At 36.4% G+C, this 17,396-nt stretch overlaps 1 protein-coding gene across 3 annotated transcripts in view; it reads left to right on the top strand.

The window, feature by feature from the left end:
• The window catches only part of ddx51 (DEAD (Asp-Glu-Ala-Asp) box polypeptide 51), an 80,826-nt gene that overhangs the window by 42,074 nt on the left and 21,356 nt on the right, over positions 1 to 17,396 (top strand). For all 3 annotated transcript variants that reach the window (XM_069933041.1, XM_069933039.1, XM_069933040.1), the window contains exons 9-10: positions 11,811 to 11,950; positions 16,287 to 16,500. In XM_069933041.1, coding sequence (XP_069789142.1) covers positions 11,811 to 11,950; positions 16,287 to 16,500 — 354 coding nt within the window. The remainder of the gene's footprint in view (positions 1 to 11,810; positions 11,951 to 16,286; positions 16,501 to 17,396) is intronic.

The following is a 17,396-nucleotide window of genomic DNA, read 5'->3' as shown; positions in this document are numbered from 1 at the left end:
CCCACCCCTTCAGCCAACTCCCTTAAGGGGAGCAAAAAAAAGATTATATTTATATATAAAAAGAAAATATTATAAATGTTAATAACATTTCAAAATATATCTAAATACATATATTTCAAATACAGAGACCACTTAATAACAAAAGAAGAATAATTATCATGTAAATTATAAGTAATTTTTTCCATGACAATACATACTTTCAATTCATTGAGCCAACGTGATATATTAATCTCAGTATCATCTTTCCAAGTACTAGCAACACATTTACGTGCTACTGATAACACCAAACGTACAAAAGCAATTTGAATTTTGTCCAATCCCATTCCCCTTAACGAATACAAATTTCCCAACAAAAAAATAGTTGGATCTAATGGTAATATAAAATTACATAATTTTTCCAAAACTACTTTAATTCCTTGCAAAATGATTGAACTTTAACACAAGTTCAAACGGCATGTAGAAAAGTTCCAATACATGAGCCACATCTAAAACAAGAATCCGAATTACTAAACCCATTTTTTTTTAGCTTTTCTGGGGTCAAATATAATTGATGTAAAAAATTATAATTAACCATTCCATATCCTACATTAGTCAATTTAATTACATTGTCCTGACACATAGTCGCCCAATCATCTTCAGAAAAAAATAAATACTAAATCACTCTCCCATTTAAATTTAGATTTCTCCCAATCTGATTTATCCATACTACCTTGTAACAAATTATACATAACTGAAGTATAACCCTTTTTCGGTATAGAGGAAATCAAAGATTCAAATCTCGACAAAGTAGGTAAAATCATCTCTCTACCATAATTATCTTTTATCAAAGCTCTAAGTTGATAATGCGCAAACAAAGAATTTTCAGGTATATCAAATCTTTCTCTCATTTGATTAAAAGAAAGAAATTACCCCTCTTCAAAACTATCTTGTATTGTCTTTATACCTTTAGAATCCCAAATCTTTAAATGATTATTAAACATTGAAAAAGGAATAAGCTGATTATTATACAATGGAGTTAAAATTGATAATTTATCTTTTGACCCTAACACCCTGTTTTTTTTAAATCCAAATCTTTAACAAATGTTTCAATATCGGCATATCATTGCTGTAATAAAATCAAATTCCAAAGAAATATAAATTCATGTATATCAACCATAGAAATAGACACCATCTCCAATCTACTAACAAACTTCAACTGGGCTGCTTCATAATAATTTTGAAAATGTGGTAACTGTAATCCACTTAATGCATACTTCCATGTAAGTCTGTGCAATGCCACTCGAGCTAATTTACCTTTCCATAAAACCTCTTGCACTGCTTTATTCAAATCTTGAACAAAACCCTTAGAAAGTAAACAAGGTATTGACTGAAAAAAATATTGAATTCGAGGAAAAATATTCATTTTAATACAATTAACCCAACCAATCAAAGTTAATGGAAGATCTTTCCATTTAATCAAATCTGCTTTAATCTGTCTTATTATAGGTACATAATTTAATTGATATAATGATTGATAATTAGTATCCATAAACACAATTTTACTTGTCCTCCTTAATTTTGTAATAGTTTTAAATTCAGAATAATCTCCCACTCCAACTGGTAAAAATTCACTTTTATTCCAATTAACTTTATATCCCGATAATTCTCCAAATTTCAGCAAACACTCTTGTAATTGTTTCAACGATCATTCCGGTTCAGTCAAGTATACCAACACATCGTCCGCAAATAAGTTAATTTTATATTCTTCATTCTTAACCCACATCCCTCTAATTTCTTCATTTTGTCTAATAGCCTGAGCTAACGGTTCAATAACCAACGCAAATAAGGCTGGTGACAATGGGCAGCTCTGTTGAGTTGAACGAGTCAATTTAAATGGTAAAGAAATCTGTCCATTTGTCACCACCCTGGCAATTGGGTTTGTATATAAAGCTTTAACCCAACCAATAAAAAAAGGCCAAATTTAAATTTCTCTAACACTTTAAATAAAAAATCCCATTCAACCCTATCAAAAGCTTTTTCTGCATCTAATGGTTAGGTTGCTTTCAATATGCATTGACCAAAGTAATTAATTGAAATATATTGTCTGATGCATTTCTATTCTTAATAAAATCTGTTTGATCAATATGTACCAATTTGGGTAAATATTTAGCAAGTCTATTAGCTAATACTTTTGCTATAATTTTATAATCTACATTTAATAAAGAAATAGGTCTATATGAAGACACTTTTAATGCATCACTTTTTTTGGAATAACAGTTATTAAAGGACTTGAACATGATTCTGGTAACTTCTGACCTTCACTAACTTGATTCAACACTTCTCAAATACATTAGAGAAATCGTCATAAAATCCATAATCCCCTGGGGACTTTCCATTAGGCATTTCTTGAATAGTTTCCTTAATTTCAAAATCCGTAAATGGAGATTCCAATTCCTGAACATCATTTCCATCTAATACTGATAACTTTAATTTAGATAAGTAAGAGTCAATAGAACCATTATCCTGTTTCCCCTCAGAAGTATATCATTTTAGATAAAATGAATAAAACTGGTCATTAATTTCCTGAGGTTTATGTAACTTTTGAATTCTTTTTTAAAAAAAATTTTTATTTTTCACACCATAAACAACATTAACCATGTTACATACTTTTTCCTTTTCAAATATATACAATGCCATTTTCTACCCCCCCTCCCTCCTCCCATCCCACCCTCCCTACCTCCCCCCTCCCGTCCATTTAAAGTACAAAATCTAGGATACATTAAACCAGTCAAACAATGTTGTCATTCAATAAAAATAAACAAGAAATTCCACTGAGTCAATTCTTTTCATTTCCTTCTCCTTTCGTTAATTTAGGTAGTGAATGTCCCTGGTAGGTTTTCGCTATTGTGTTTCATGTAAGGCTCCCATATTTGTTCAAATATTTCAATATTATTTCTTAAACTATATGTTATTTTTTCTAATGGAATACATTTATTCATTTCTATATACCATTGTTGTATTTTCAAATTATCTTCCGATTTCCAGGTTGACATAATACATTTTTTTGGTACGGCTAGAGCTATCTTAACAAATCTTTTTTGTGCATCCTCCAAATCAAGTCCAAATTCTTTGGTTTTTATGTTACTTAGGAGGAAGATCTCTGGATTCTTTGGTATATTGTTTTCTGTAATTTTATTTAATATTTGGTTTAGATCTTCCCAAAATTTTTCTACTTTCTCACATGTCCAGATTGCATGAATTGTTGTTCCCATTTCTTTTTTACATCGAAAACATCTATCAGATACTGTTGGGTCCCATTTATTTAACTTTTGAGGTGTAATGTATAGCCTGTGTATCCAGTTATATTGTATCATACGTAACCTCGTATTTATTGTATTTCTCATCGTTCCAGAATATAACTTCTCCCATGTTTCCTTTTTTATCTTTATATTTAAATCTTGTTCCCATTTTTGTTTAGTTTTACCATTTGTTTCTTCATTCTCCTTTTCTTGCAGTTTAATATACATATTTGTTATAAATCTTTTGATTATCATTGTATCTGTAATCACATATTCAAAGTTACTTCCCTCTGGTAAACTCATACTGCTTCCTAATTTATCCTTCAAGTAGGATCTCAATTGGTAATATGCCAGCACTGTATCTTGAGTTATATTGTATTTATCTTTCATTTGTTCAAAGGATAATAATCTATTTCCTGAAAAACAATTTTCTATTCTTTTGATCCCTTTTTTCTCCCATTCTCTAAAGGAAAGGTTATCTATTGTAAAAGGGAGTAACTTATTTTGCGTCAATATTAGTTTTGGTAATTGATAATTTGTTTTATTTCTTTCTACATGAACCTTCTTCCAAATATTGAGTAGATGATGTAATACTGGAGAACTTCTATGTTGTACCAAATTTTCATCCCATTTATATAATATGTGTTCAGGTATCTTTTCCCCTATTTTATCTAATTCTAATCTAGTCCAATCTGGCTTTTCTTTTGAATTCTTCTTAACAGCATTAATAGTCCGAGATGTCTGTTCAGCTTTCAGTTGCCAAGCAAGTACCTTATTAGCTCTTTCCCCCAACTCATAATAACGTTGTTTAGATCGATTAATTAAGCGCTCAAACTGATAAGTTTGTAAAGTATTATAATGTAATATCAACCTCGCTAATGCAGCTTTTTTTATCTTCTGTTACACCTTTCTGAAAATCTTTCTCTAACTCAGCAATCTTATTTTCTGACTAAACTTTCTGCCATATATGTTTCTTAACTTTCGTAGAATAACTAATAATCTTCCCCCTCAAATAAGCTTTTAAAGTGTTCCATATTACAACATGACTATCCAAAGAATTAACATTCTCAGTCAAAATAAAGAGATATGCTCTTTAACAAAAGTAATAAGCTCTGGTTTTTTCAAAAATTTTGCATTAAATCTCAATCTAAACGATAGACGTACTACCTCCGAACTTTCACAAGAAAAAAGTAATAATGAATGATCTGATATAACTCTACTTTTATATTCAGCTCGTAATACTCTACCTTGTAAATGTGTTGATACCAAAAATAAATCAATTCTAGAAAACGAATCATGTTGTGAAGAGTAAAAAGATAAATCTTTCTCTGTAGGATCAACTTTTCTCCAAATATCCACCAAATTTAAATCTTTCATTAACACATTAATTTGTGTTGCCATCTTTGATTTCCTTATACTTTTTGGATTTCTGTCCAATAAAGGGTCCAGAACACAATTAAAATCACCACCAACTAAGACATTTTCATTAGCTCGAGTTAACAGTAAAAAAGCTTGTGAAATAAACCGCTCATTGTCTATATTAGGGGCATAAAGATTCAGCAAAGTCCAAGATTCAGCAAAAATTTTGCAGTTCACTCTTTTTTTTTCGAAATTTATTTATAGTATCTCCATACATTCATTTCAAATTGACTTAGTATAATATTACATAATAGATACTAAATAATTTTCAAATTTTCACCCCCCCCCCCCCCACCTCCCCTAACCCCTTAGGAAACCACCTTGTGGTGGTTAATTCCCAAAAACCCAAATGGGTGTGGTATAAACCACAAGTGGCATATGACTTTCGGGAGCAGAAGTACCACTCCCTCCCCCCCCCCAGGCAGACAAAATACACGTATAAACCAAAAAATCATCATTTCTTATATCCATAAAACCCCGGTCCATCAATTTAACCAATCTTATTCATAAACTCTTTTTTTTTGAAAATCCAAACGATATTAAATTTTGCACCCTTTCCACCCTCCCAACACTGAGTTAAACATTGTTTACAATCAATAAAAGTTTTAAAAAAAATTTTTTTTTCAAGTCTTCCTGAATTTCATCCACTGAATTAAAACACCTCTGAACATCCCAGTTCAACACCGAATCTTCCATTCTTCTCAGTCTCAAGTTGAATTTGTAGCTTACTTTCAAAAAAAGTTTTTTTCAAATCTTTTAAAATTTTCTTGAACATAATTCCTTCGGTCTTGATCTTCTAAAGCATCAATGTTATTCATAAGTTCTTTCTTCTGTGTTTCCCAATTTAATACCAAATTTTCCACTTTGTCAATCTTCTCAATGTTAAGTTGAAATTATTGTTTATTTTCAAGAAAAACTTATTCAAAATTGTTAACTCTTCTTGAACATTGCTCCTTCGACTTTAATTTTATAAATCATCAATCTTGTTCATAGTTTCTTTCTACTGAATTTCCAAATTTAATAATAAAGTTTCCGTTTTTTCCAATTTTCTCAATATTAAACTGATCTTGTTGTTTAGTTTAAAAAAAACCTTTTCAAAACTATTAAAATCTGTTTGCAATGTATGCATACTCACAGATAATAAATTCACTCTTCCAATATTCCATCCAAAAAAAATCACTGATAAACCTTATTGCAGGTCAAAGAGTTCCATATATGTGTTTATCTTCAGAAAATATTTCAAATATTTCAAATCAACATTCGTCGCCATCTTTCAAAAAGGAGTCCGAAATCAGTCAAATGTGTTCAGTCAGGTTCTGTTCTTGAGAAAATTCCAGCACCAACTCCGGCTCTGTCTGGGCAAATAGGTCAAATTTCTTCCAAAGTCAAAGAATGTAATTTTGTTCTGTATTTATAGATAATAAATTCATCCTTCCGATATTCCATCCAAAAAAAATCACTAATAAACTTTAATGTTATCTGGATTTTTAAAACTCACGGGCAACCAATGCCAATTACTGCAATTTATCTTCATAAAACATTTCAAATCAATATTCATCACCATCTTTCAGAGGGGTGTCCAAGACCAGCTTATCCGACAGTCCAATTAATGAGCTCCGTTCTTAAGAAAATTCCAGCCTTGACTCCGTAGTTCTGTCTGGACAAGTAGGCCGAGTTTCTTCCAAAGTCGGAGAGTGTAGTTTTGTTCTGTATTTGAACTCTATTTTCCTTAATCTTTGTTGCCATTTTAAACATCTTTCAGAGGGGTGTCCAAGGCCAGCTTATCCGACAGTCCAATTAATGAGCTCCGTTCTTAAGAAAATTCCAGCCTTGACTCCGTGGTTCTATCTCGGCAAGTAGCCTGAGTTTCTTCCAAAGTCGGAGAGTGTAGTTTTGTTCTGTATTTGAACTCTATTTTCCTTAATCTTTGTTGCCATTTTAAACTAAAAACAATTGATAAACAAAACAAAAACTTTTAACAGAAAATAAATATTCTTAAAACTGCCTGGGGGAGACCGGGAATGCACGTCTGCTCCCTACGCCATCTTGCCACGTCCCCCCAGTTCACTCTTAATACTCTGCCAGCATACCCCTCTGAAGATTCCAATTCAAATGGTAAATTTTTATGAATCAAAATCACTACTCCTCTTGTCTTAGAATTAAAAGAAGAAAAAAAAACATGACCAGCCCATTTTCTTTTCAATTTCAAATGTCCTTTTTCAGTCAAATGTGTTTCTTGTAAAAAAGCAATATCAATTTTCATTTCTTAATATAAGCTAATATTCTCTTTCTCTTAATTGGATTACTTAATCCCTGAATATTAAAAGTTACAAAATTCAGTTTAGACATCTTTTTAACTACTAATATTTTTACACACTATAAAATAATGCTCCCCTCTACAATTTAAAAAAAAACTCTCAAAAAAATTTTTTTTTAAATAACACAAAAAAAACACCCAAAAGTAGTAATACCCTAAAAATCTGGGTGTGGTAAACCCACTAGCGGCAGATGCCCCCAGCCAGATATATATTAATAATTTAATTAAGCACAATTAAATATAGTCCATATATTCAGCCCAATAATTCCAAGCCCAACAACTGCTCCAGATCTTCAACATCAAGAAGACTTTGTGTCAACTCTTCATTCTTTCCATACCCATGTCCATTTACCCTCCTCTTAGGAGACAACGGAGGAGAACATCCATCTCTTCGCATTCTCAAAGAATTGAGATCGAAAATTTCCATAAAAAACCTTCAAAATTGCAGGATAACAAAAAGCAAGCTTGTAGCCTTTTCGTCACAAAACATCTTTGGCTGTATTAAATTCTCGTCGTCTTCTAATAACCTCTTGGCTCAAATCGGCATAAAAAAAACCATGTTATTTTGAACCATTAATGGAGACTGACTCTGCTGTGCTTTCTGTACCGCCATACATAGAATCATTTCTCTGGCTTGGTATTTTAAACAACGAACCAAGACTGTTCTCGGTGTTTGTCCTGGAAGTGGTTTTCTTCTCAGAGCTCTATGAGCCCTATCCAATTCCAAGCCTTCAGGATAAAGCTCTTTACCCAGCTCCTCTCTGGGATCCAATGCTTAAAATTTTTTATAGGATCGGAACCTTCAATGTCCTCTGGAAGACCAACTATTTTCACATTATTCCTTCGTCTTTGATTTTCCAACAAATCAATCTTCTTCAATAAATCTCTTTTTTGAATCCCCCAATCTACAAAAGAACCTTCCACTTTTTCAATTTTTTCTCTATTACGATCCACCTGATTTTGACACTCAGAAAAGGCTGTTTCAATTTTCTTAAAATGATCTTGCACAGATCAACTGATTTAATACATCTATTAATATCACTCTTAACTACAGTCATTTCCTGTTTCATGGTTGACATTTCATCACACAGGGTTTTCATTTTTAAATTCATCTCCATAAATCCTTGATTCACTTGAGTTGATACTTGTTTTGACATATTGTGCATTTGACAAGTAATCCCTTCCAAAACAGTGAACACTGAATCCATTCTAAATTCCACCTCCACTTTTTGAGGTCTGCCTACTTTAACTACAGGCTCCTCCTCCTGGACAAATTCCAATAAGGTAAGTTCCTCTTCTTCCTCAGTCATCGTAGATCCTTTAACTGAGCGGCTGCGGGTCTGGACACCCGACGCTGGCACCCCTACTTCTTCGGGACGTCGGCATTCGGGCTCACCCACAGCCCATACTTTGTCCAGAAATTCTTGGACCCAGGATGTTCCACGCAAGCCAGGCAAAGCCGCCAGATGCGAAGGAGCGTCCTCCGACGCCTCACTGCGCGCCCCCGGGCCGCCCAGCGATGTCATGGGTTCGCGGGTCCCCTTGTCGGCTGTGCCTCCCACACACACGGTTTCATGTGAACACGGTTTGGCAACGGCCGAACTCACCAAAGTGTTGGTGCCATCTTGCGGAGGCAGGATTGGCACCGAGGTCAAACTCGAACAGGCTGGAGTTCTCTGAGATTTGGAGACTCCCAACGATGATTCCGTGGATTCAGCTGTGCAGGTAGGCCTCAATTCTTCCACACTTTTGTATGGTAATTTTTTCTGAAGTTGAGGTTTAAATTTTTTCACATTAGTTGCCATAATAAATCACTGTTATTTAAACAACTGTAAATATTTTTAACCACTTTTATGCTTTTTTATCTTTTTTTGGTGTCACAATAATTATTGCTGTTGGAAAAGAATCTGGATGAGTGTGCTTTCTCGATGCTTGATCCAACATTTCCATGAAAATAAGAATCAATTTATCTTTAAATTTTTTATAAAATTCACCTGGAAAACCATATTTCCCCCAGAGATTTATTACTTTGTAATGAACTTATTGCTTCCTTTACCTATAAATGAGTAAATTGTGCACTTATTTCTATTTGTTCTTCCAAGTTTAGTGTGAGTAAATTTATCCTTGATAAGTTTCTATCTTCTTATCATGTTTTAAAGACTCTGAGCTATATAGTTTAGAATAAAAGTTTTTGAAAGTTTCATTTATGACAAGGTTAATAACTAATCACATTTGAGTTTTTTAACTGCACAAATTGTTTTTGAGGTCTGTTCAAATTTCAATTGCCATGCAAGTACTTTGTGGGCTCGTTCAACTAATTCATAATATCTCTGTTTAGTTCTTGTAAGCATTTTTTTCAGTTCTGTAAGTTTGTAATGTATTATTGAAGATTTTTTATTAATCAATTGCAAACACTTCTGAGTTTTGCTTCTGAAGATTTTTTTTTCCATTAATTTTATTTCTTGCTGCAACTGATCTACTTTCATATAGTCTTTCTTAATTTTAGTAGTGAAACATGATTAGACCTCTCAGGTAAGCTTTCAAGGCATCCCATATTACAAATTTAACATTCACCGAATACAGATTTGTATCACAAAATAACTGAACTTGCCTTCTAATAAAATCACAAAAATCTTTCCTTTTTAATAATGTTGAGTTCAATCTCCATCCATGTACTGATTCTTTTTTCCTTATCTGGCTTTATAATAGTCATTAACAAAGGCGCATGGTCCGATAATATCCTTTTATATTTAGCATCCAGTATCCTCCCTTGTATTTGTGCAGATATTAAAAATAGGTCAATTCTCAAATAAGAGTTATGTCTTTTCGAATCAAAAGAGAAGTCTCTTTCTCTATGATGAACTCTTTTCCAAGCATCTATCAAATTCAAATCTCACATTAAAGCCAAAGTTGCTTTTGCTGCTTTGGTTCTTACTCCACAAAACTAATGTTGAATTCACTTTACGACCTCATCCTGAATGCTGAACAACTGAACCTTCTTGACCAATCTCCCATACAGTGCCTTGTCAAAGGCCTTACTAAAGTTAATGCAGACAATATCCATGGTCTTTCCTTCATCAACTTTCCAGGTAACCTCAAAAAAAAAGATTGATTAAAGATCACCTATCACACTTAAAGCCATGTTGACTATCCCTGATCAGTCCTTGTCTATCCAAGTACATAGTATATCCAATCTATTAGAATATCGTAATTTCCCAGATTAGTCTTGGGGCCTTTTTTAATCAACAAAACAACATTAGTTGTCCTCTAACCCTCTGGCTGGTTTAAATTTATGTGCCAGAGCTCCTGCAATTTCTACACAGGACTTGCTCAAGGTCTGAGGGAGTACCTTGTCAGGCCCTGGGAATTTATCCAACCTTATAGCACCTCTTTAATCTGCATAGGTTCCTTGACTTCACTATTTGTATGTCTTACTTCTGTAGAAATTGTTTCAATCTCATGAGTGAATACAAATGTAAAAAAGGCCATTTAAGATCTCCCCTGATTTCTTTTGGCTCCATACATAGTTGGCCACTCTGATCTTCAGGAGGATCAATTTTGTCCTTTGCTATTCTTTTGCTCTTACATCGGAACATAGGAAGTAGGAACAGGAGTAGGCCAAAAATGGCCCATCGAGCCTGCTCCGCCATTCAATACGATCATGGCTGATCATGGCCTCTTCATAGAAGCCCTTAGGATTTTCCTTCACCATGTCTGCCAAAGCTACCTCACGTCTTCTTTTAGCTCTCTTTAAGTTTTTTCTTGTATTTTTATATTCGAGTACCTCATTTTCTCCTTGCTGCCTGTTCTTCTGATACACCTCTTTCTTCTTCGTAACTAGATCCTCAATATCCATCGAAAACCAGGTTCCCCATTGCCTGTTAACTTTGCTTTTAATTCTGACATGAGAAAACAAACTCTATTCTCAAAATTTCACATTTGAAGACCCTGCATTTACCAAGCACACCCTTGCCAGAAAACAACCTGTCCCAATCCATGCTTACTAGATCCTTTCTCATTTCCTCAAAATTGGCCTTCCTCCAATTTAGAATCCCAACTAAGGTCCAAACCTATCCTTATCTATACTTATCTTGAAACTATAACATTATGATCACTGGACCCAAAATATTCTCCTCTGGACATTCCTGTCTCGTTCCTGAACACATTTGACAAACTCTAACCCATCCAGCCATTTTACAGTATGGGAGTCCCAGTCAATATGTGGAAACTTTGTTTCCTGCAGTTGTCTACAATATCTCTGCGGATTTGCTCCTCCAATTCTTGCTGACTATTGGGTGGTTTATAATGCAATCCCATTAATGTGGTCATACCTTTCCCATTACCTGTTCTACTCATGTATCCTCAGGAGAAGAACTTTCTTGTCTGTCTTGTCTGAGCACTGCTGTGACATTTTCCATGACTAGCAATGAAGACTAGCTCTTTAATCCCCTCTTGTCAAGAAGACGATTCACGAGTGCAAGATCATGCACAACCACATTCAAAGACAGTTTATTTCCTGCTGTATCATACTCATAAATGAACCACAAAACAGTAAAATTATGCTGCTTTTCCTTTGTACCAACGAATGCTACTTGTACTGTGCATGAGATGTCTAACTGGTCTGCTTGCAAAACAGCATCTATCACTGCATCTTGGTACATGTTACAATAAATTTGAACTCACCCTGAGGAATGATGTAAAAATATTCCCGTCTCTTGCAAGAATCTATCAAAGATCACAGCCAAGATGAGATGCAAGGAAAATGGTGAGTTACCCTTTGTGTGGCTGCTTTGCAGATCATTGATGAAGCAGATCGAATGATTGACAGTATGCACCACAGTTGGCTGAACCAGGTGGTGAAGGCCGTATACAAAGTGGATGAACATTCAGATCCCGTGTTCCAGAGGGTGGAACCCAGAGTCTGCACAGCTGCAAGGTAAGGTTCTGGGGCTGAGTGGGCAGTTAATATAACATATGGACAAAGGATGGAGCAAAATAGGTCAGAGTTTTGTGTGTCATCTGGCCTTGTTGAGGGAGTTGGATTTCCAGTTTATGCCTCAGTTAGGGCAGGACTCCTCTTGAATGGGAGAAGATATACAGTGTTGCTGGGGCAGGCTGCCTTACTGGCAGGTTATAGACCTGAGGCAGAAGCAGAAGGTAGATTGTTCCTTGGGCAGTGGAATTGGCATAACGCAGTGTGTCATTGTGACAGAGGTAACTGTGACAAAAAGACTCATTGCTGGGGCTGGGTCAGGAATTTTACGAATGAATAATTGTCCTGTATCCAGCATGGTGCCCCTGTGAAAGCAGAGGCTGGTCATGGTACAGAGGTTAGTGCAGTGAATGAGGCTGGGTCAATTCAAACTGTATGTTTGAACAGTTACAACACCAAAGAAACCAATTATGGACTTATCCTCACCTTTCTCACCCGGCAGGTAGAAGGATTGGGATGCATATAGTAAATGGCTTTGAAAGGAAATTAGTTTTTATTTTGAAAATATATTATGTTTTTAGAAATATTTCAAGTGGCTGGCAATAAATCATCCTCTCCCACTGGACTGATGCAGCCAAAATGTAATAAAAATATGAAGATTAAAGGCCAATTAGCCCATTAAGAGTTCTTCCTCCCACAGACCTGGTCTAACCTAGCACACCAGGAGTTGTGTTGAGGCAAGTTGAGTTTCTTGCCTGCAACCAGAAAGTATCTTATTAGCTTCCCACCATTTGTGATTTATTGTTTTCCTTTGCCTTTTAGTCTTTTGATTGTTTAGTCAGGTTTGCACTTAAAACATAACCAAGTTTATTACCAATAAAGAAATCCAATATCTGCAGATGCTCGAATCTTGAGTAAGTCAAGGCCAGGTCCCTTTATCATGACTAAAGTAGTATATCGAGTGGGTGGGGGGGGGCAGAGAATTAGACCCTTTATCAAGACTAAAGTAGTATATCGAGTGGGTGGGGGGGGCAGCTAATTAGAAAACTAAGAACTTCAAGAGGTAAAGAGATGGTACATTGTAGCACAATACAGGCCCTTCAGCCCACAATGTTGTGCTGACGTAAGCAAACAACTCCACAACAATCTAATTTTTCCCTCCCTCACCCATAACCCTCTATTTCTTCACATCCATGAGGGCATCTAAGGGTATTTTGAATGTCACTACTGTACCAGCCTCCATTGCCACCCTCAGCAATGCATCCCACCACTCTCAGTAAAAAAGCTACCTCTAACATATCCTTTGAACTGTCCTCCACTCAATTTAAACAATGTTCTCTGGTATTTGCTATTGTTGCCACAGGAAAAAAGTGCTGGCTTTCCACCCTGTATAAGCCCCTCATAATCTTATATACTTCTATTAAGTCACCTATCGTCCTTCATCACTTCAAAAAGAAAAGACCTGTTCTGTCATTCTTGCTTCATCAGACGTTCTCCAGTTCAAGCAATATTCTGACAAATCTTCTCTGCACTCTTTCCAAAGCATCTATATCCTTCTATGATGAGAACTGAATGCAATACTTCAAGTGTGGTCTAACCAGAGTTTTATCAAACTGCAAAATTACTTCCTGGATGGAAACAATAGAATTATATGAGATTGGGGGGTTACCTAAAATTAGAAAAAAAATACAGGAAGCTCAAGCCTAGACCTGCAGATGTTTAACAAAGTGGTTGCCCAATCTGCATTGTGACTCACAGATTTAGAAAAGGCGACTGTGGGTTCACCGGATGAGCTCAGGCCTGAAACATTAATTGTCTTTTACTTCCTATGGTTGCTGCATGACCTGCTGAGTTTCTCCAGCATTTTTGTGTACTGCACTCGATCCCAATATCTACAAATTTTGTTGTTTAACTTTAAATGTAGAAGGTTAGGTTGAACGATGTGCAGGTAAAACTCTGCCTCACCTGGAAAGTCTGTTTGTGACCTTGGAGGGAAGTTAGGGGAGGATATTTAGGGACAGGTTTTGCCCTTGCTACGTTTACGGTCGGAAATGCCTAAGGGGGCGGAAGGGTGGGTGAGGCAGGAAGAGCAGATTAGGGGGTCTGAAAAATAATCTTTGCGAAAAGTGGATAGGGTGGGGAGGAGAAGATGTGACTGATGTTGGGATTGTCAAGTTGGCAGAAGTGTCAGAGAGTAACGTGTTGGATGTGGAGGTTGGTGAGGTAGAAAGTGAGGAACAAAAGGACTTTATTCTTGTGCCTGGAAAATTGTGGAGTGGTGAGGTCAGAAGCACAAGAAATGGAGGAGGTATGGGCATGGGCTTTATCAACAACAGAAGGGGGAATCCACAGTTATTACTGAAAGAGGACATTTTGGATTTCTGCAGTGGAAGGGCTCATCTTGGGAACAAATGCAATGGAGGCTGAGGAATTGGGATGGTGACTTTACAAGAGACACCATGTTCTCTCGGAGGTGAGGTGGAGACTTAGTTGCAATGATATAATGCAATTGCTGAGTGGCTTTCTTTCGTCAACAGCCTACATACAGGCAAGGGAGAGGTTTAGAGCTCATTTGCTTAGTTAGGAAATTCTGAATTCCTATCGTTCTCCCTTACATATAAAGTATCCTGAACTCTTAAGTTCTCCTGAACTCTGTGTTAAAGACTTGAATCATGGTCACACTCAAACCTCTTGGTGAAATTCAGTTCCATTTTCTGTTATAACTTGAATTTTTGATTTTTAGAACCAAACTTCGTGTTGCTTCCTTGATGTTTACTCGTGCATAAATAATCTTTTAAGGCACCAGTGCCCAAATTGGCCTTCAGTAATCAGTACAAAATTTAAATTAGTCTCAAGATGCAAAATATGTAGCCACGGTTTTATTTCTGTTCTGTTAATCAATTGTGAGCAATCACATAGTACAAACTGGATGGGTATTTGATCTCAAGTAGATTTGGCTGGGTTCATTACATGACCAAGACTGGTACTCAGAAGCTGATAGTTTCCTTTTTATCCAAATGGCTTTAATCTACAAAATTATCTGTCATTCTGAAATCTTGCTATTCAACTCAGCTATCCACTCTTTAAGGCACATTTCTGCAATATTGTATCTATGGAAATAAAGCATACAAATAATGACACATCTTATGTAGCCTGTGGCAGTGATGAATTGTTCTATGATGTATCAAATTTCCTGAAACTGATTGCATAATCATTCAGTCTAAACATTTGTGGACTCGGAAGGTCTTTAAACGAGGTAATTAAACTCTCTGGAGATTTAATCTGTGTTTTTCATTAAATTTGCTTGTGTCTTTAGGCCTGCTATTTATAATGCACACATTGCAATTCTTGCTGTTTGGCATTCCCCATTATTGAGAATATACAAATAAGAAAGTGCTTGCATTTCTGTTGCGCCTTCATGATGCACTAAAGTATTTTACAGCAGTCATTGTTGTAATGCAGGAAATGCAGCAACTCCTTTTGATCCACAAAACTCCAGCAAGCAGAAATGGAAGCTGACCATGAAAACTATTTTAGAGAGGATGGTGAGAGAGTAAATATTAGCAATTGACCAAAGATGATAACCTTGCTCTTCTCTGGAGAAGATGATTTACTTTTTATCTGAGAACATCAGCTCCGTTTTGTACTTGATTCTGGGATAAATCGGAAGCCATTAAATTGTCATTGGACTTACAGCTGACATTTAAAGATTTCAGCTCTTTGGATGAGCTGTTATTATTTAGGAACATCTTGCTTTGGAAACAGATTATAGAATAATAATTCTAATATTTTGAAGGCCATTTCCGAATTGGGAAGGCCTTTCAATATAATTTCTTGGGGGCAGCACAGTTAGTGTAGCAATGAGCTAACGCTATTACATTGCCAGCGGACCAGGCTCTGTAAGGAGTTTGTACGTTCTCACTGTGTCTACGTGGGTTTCCTCCAGGCACTCCAGTTTCCTCCCACCTTTCAAAATATCCAGGGGTTGTAGGTTAATTGGGATATTTGGGTGGTAAGGGCTCCTGGGCCAGAAGGGCATGTTGACATACTGTATGTCTAAATTTAAATTTAAAAATGTAAATTTAAGCAGATTATTCAGGGGACTTACGCAAACAAGTTACTTGTGTTTTTTTAATTCTCAATGAGTTACTGTGACTTGTGAAAAAGGATTACTTTTAAGATTCTCCTTTTATTTCAGTGTTGTGCTTCTGTTTGTGAATGGAAAGAATTACTCAGTGTTGCAGAGCAGCAAATAGTCACTGCTCTGCAATGCTACCTTCTCTATTTTTATGGTGTCTTATTCGTGTTCAAGTTTGATAACCCAAGGTTCATTCCACAGCCATTCCCGCTTGCAGATGCCCCTGCAGAAGCTGCTGTTTTCCGCCACCCTCACCAAGGATTCTGAGAAGTTGCAAAAGATGGCACTCTACCAGCCTCAGCTCTTCAGTGCCAATTACACAGCACAGGAGTGGGAACTTCCCGTGACCCCAGGAACGCAGCAGCTACCTGCTGTCTCTGTCAAAAACAAGTACACCTTGCCGGAGGGATTGACGGTGTGTATGACAACCTCAGATCAGTTTTATTGTGGTCACTGTGTATAGAGAGTGTTTTGCAACAAGGGGATTCCTCCATATGCCCGTGTAGTTTCTACAAGGTGCATTGATGTAATAAGATAAGTTGATTGGGTGATATGGACTGAGGTTAAAGATCAGCCAGAACAAAAATAATATGAGTCAACATGGTTTTTGAAAGGAGGATCAAGTTTGGCAAGCTTGTAAGAGTTGTTGAGAATGTGAGGCATTGGGTGGATAAAGGGGAACAGCCAGAGGGAGTTTTCCTGGATTTTCAAGAGGCATTTGACCAGATGCCATATAAACTATACATAGGGTAAGAGTTTGTGGCATTGAAGGTAATTTACAGGTGCCTAACCTTTAATCCATGATTCCAAACATTGAAAACCTCAAAAACCAGCACATTTTTTGGTAGATGACATCTGCTCATCAAATATGCTTTTTACACTGCCACTACATAATGGGAATTTCTCGGAAAATTCCTGCAATGTTGGCTGTGTAAAAAATTCCAGGTGGGAATTAGAAGCTAATTCCCATCCGGAATTCTAAGGAATATGCCCAATTGCCTTGCTCCTAGCCCACACTGTCTGTCCGTTGCCCCTGCCTCTGGCCATCTGTTGGTCTGTCTCCCCTGCCCCTGGCTGTCTATCCATTTCACCCCCCCCTCTGCTTTCCCCCGTATCCTCCGTGCACCCCCCCCCCCCCCCCCCCCGCTGTCCATCACCCCTCCATCTAACTTACAGCAGCAGGGGTGCAATGCAGCCAAACTTGCACTGGCTTGCAGTAATGGCCATCTCTTCGTTACCCACTCAGCTGGAGCTGCTCTGCCAGTGCCAGGGGTATGCAGAACAGTTCCAGCTGTGGTGGGAATTTTGGGT

The sequence above is a fragment of the Narcine bancroftii genome, chromosome 4 (genome assembly GCF_036971445.1).
Source record: "Narcine bancroftii isolate sNarBan1 chromosome 4, sNarBan1.hap1, whole genome shotgun sequence".
Taxonomy (NCBI): Eukaryota; Metazoa; Chordata; class Chondrichthyes; order Torpediniformes; family Narcinidae; genus Narcine; species Narcine bancroftii.
This window is presented reverse-complemented; position numbering and strand designations above follow the sequence as displayed.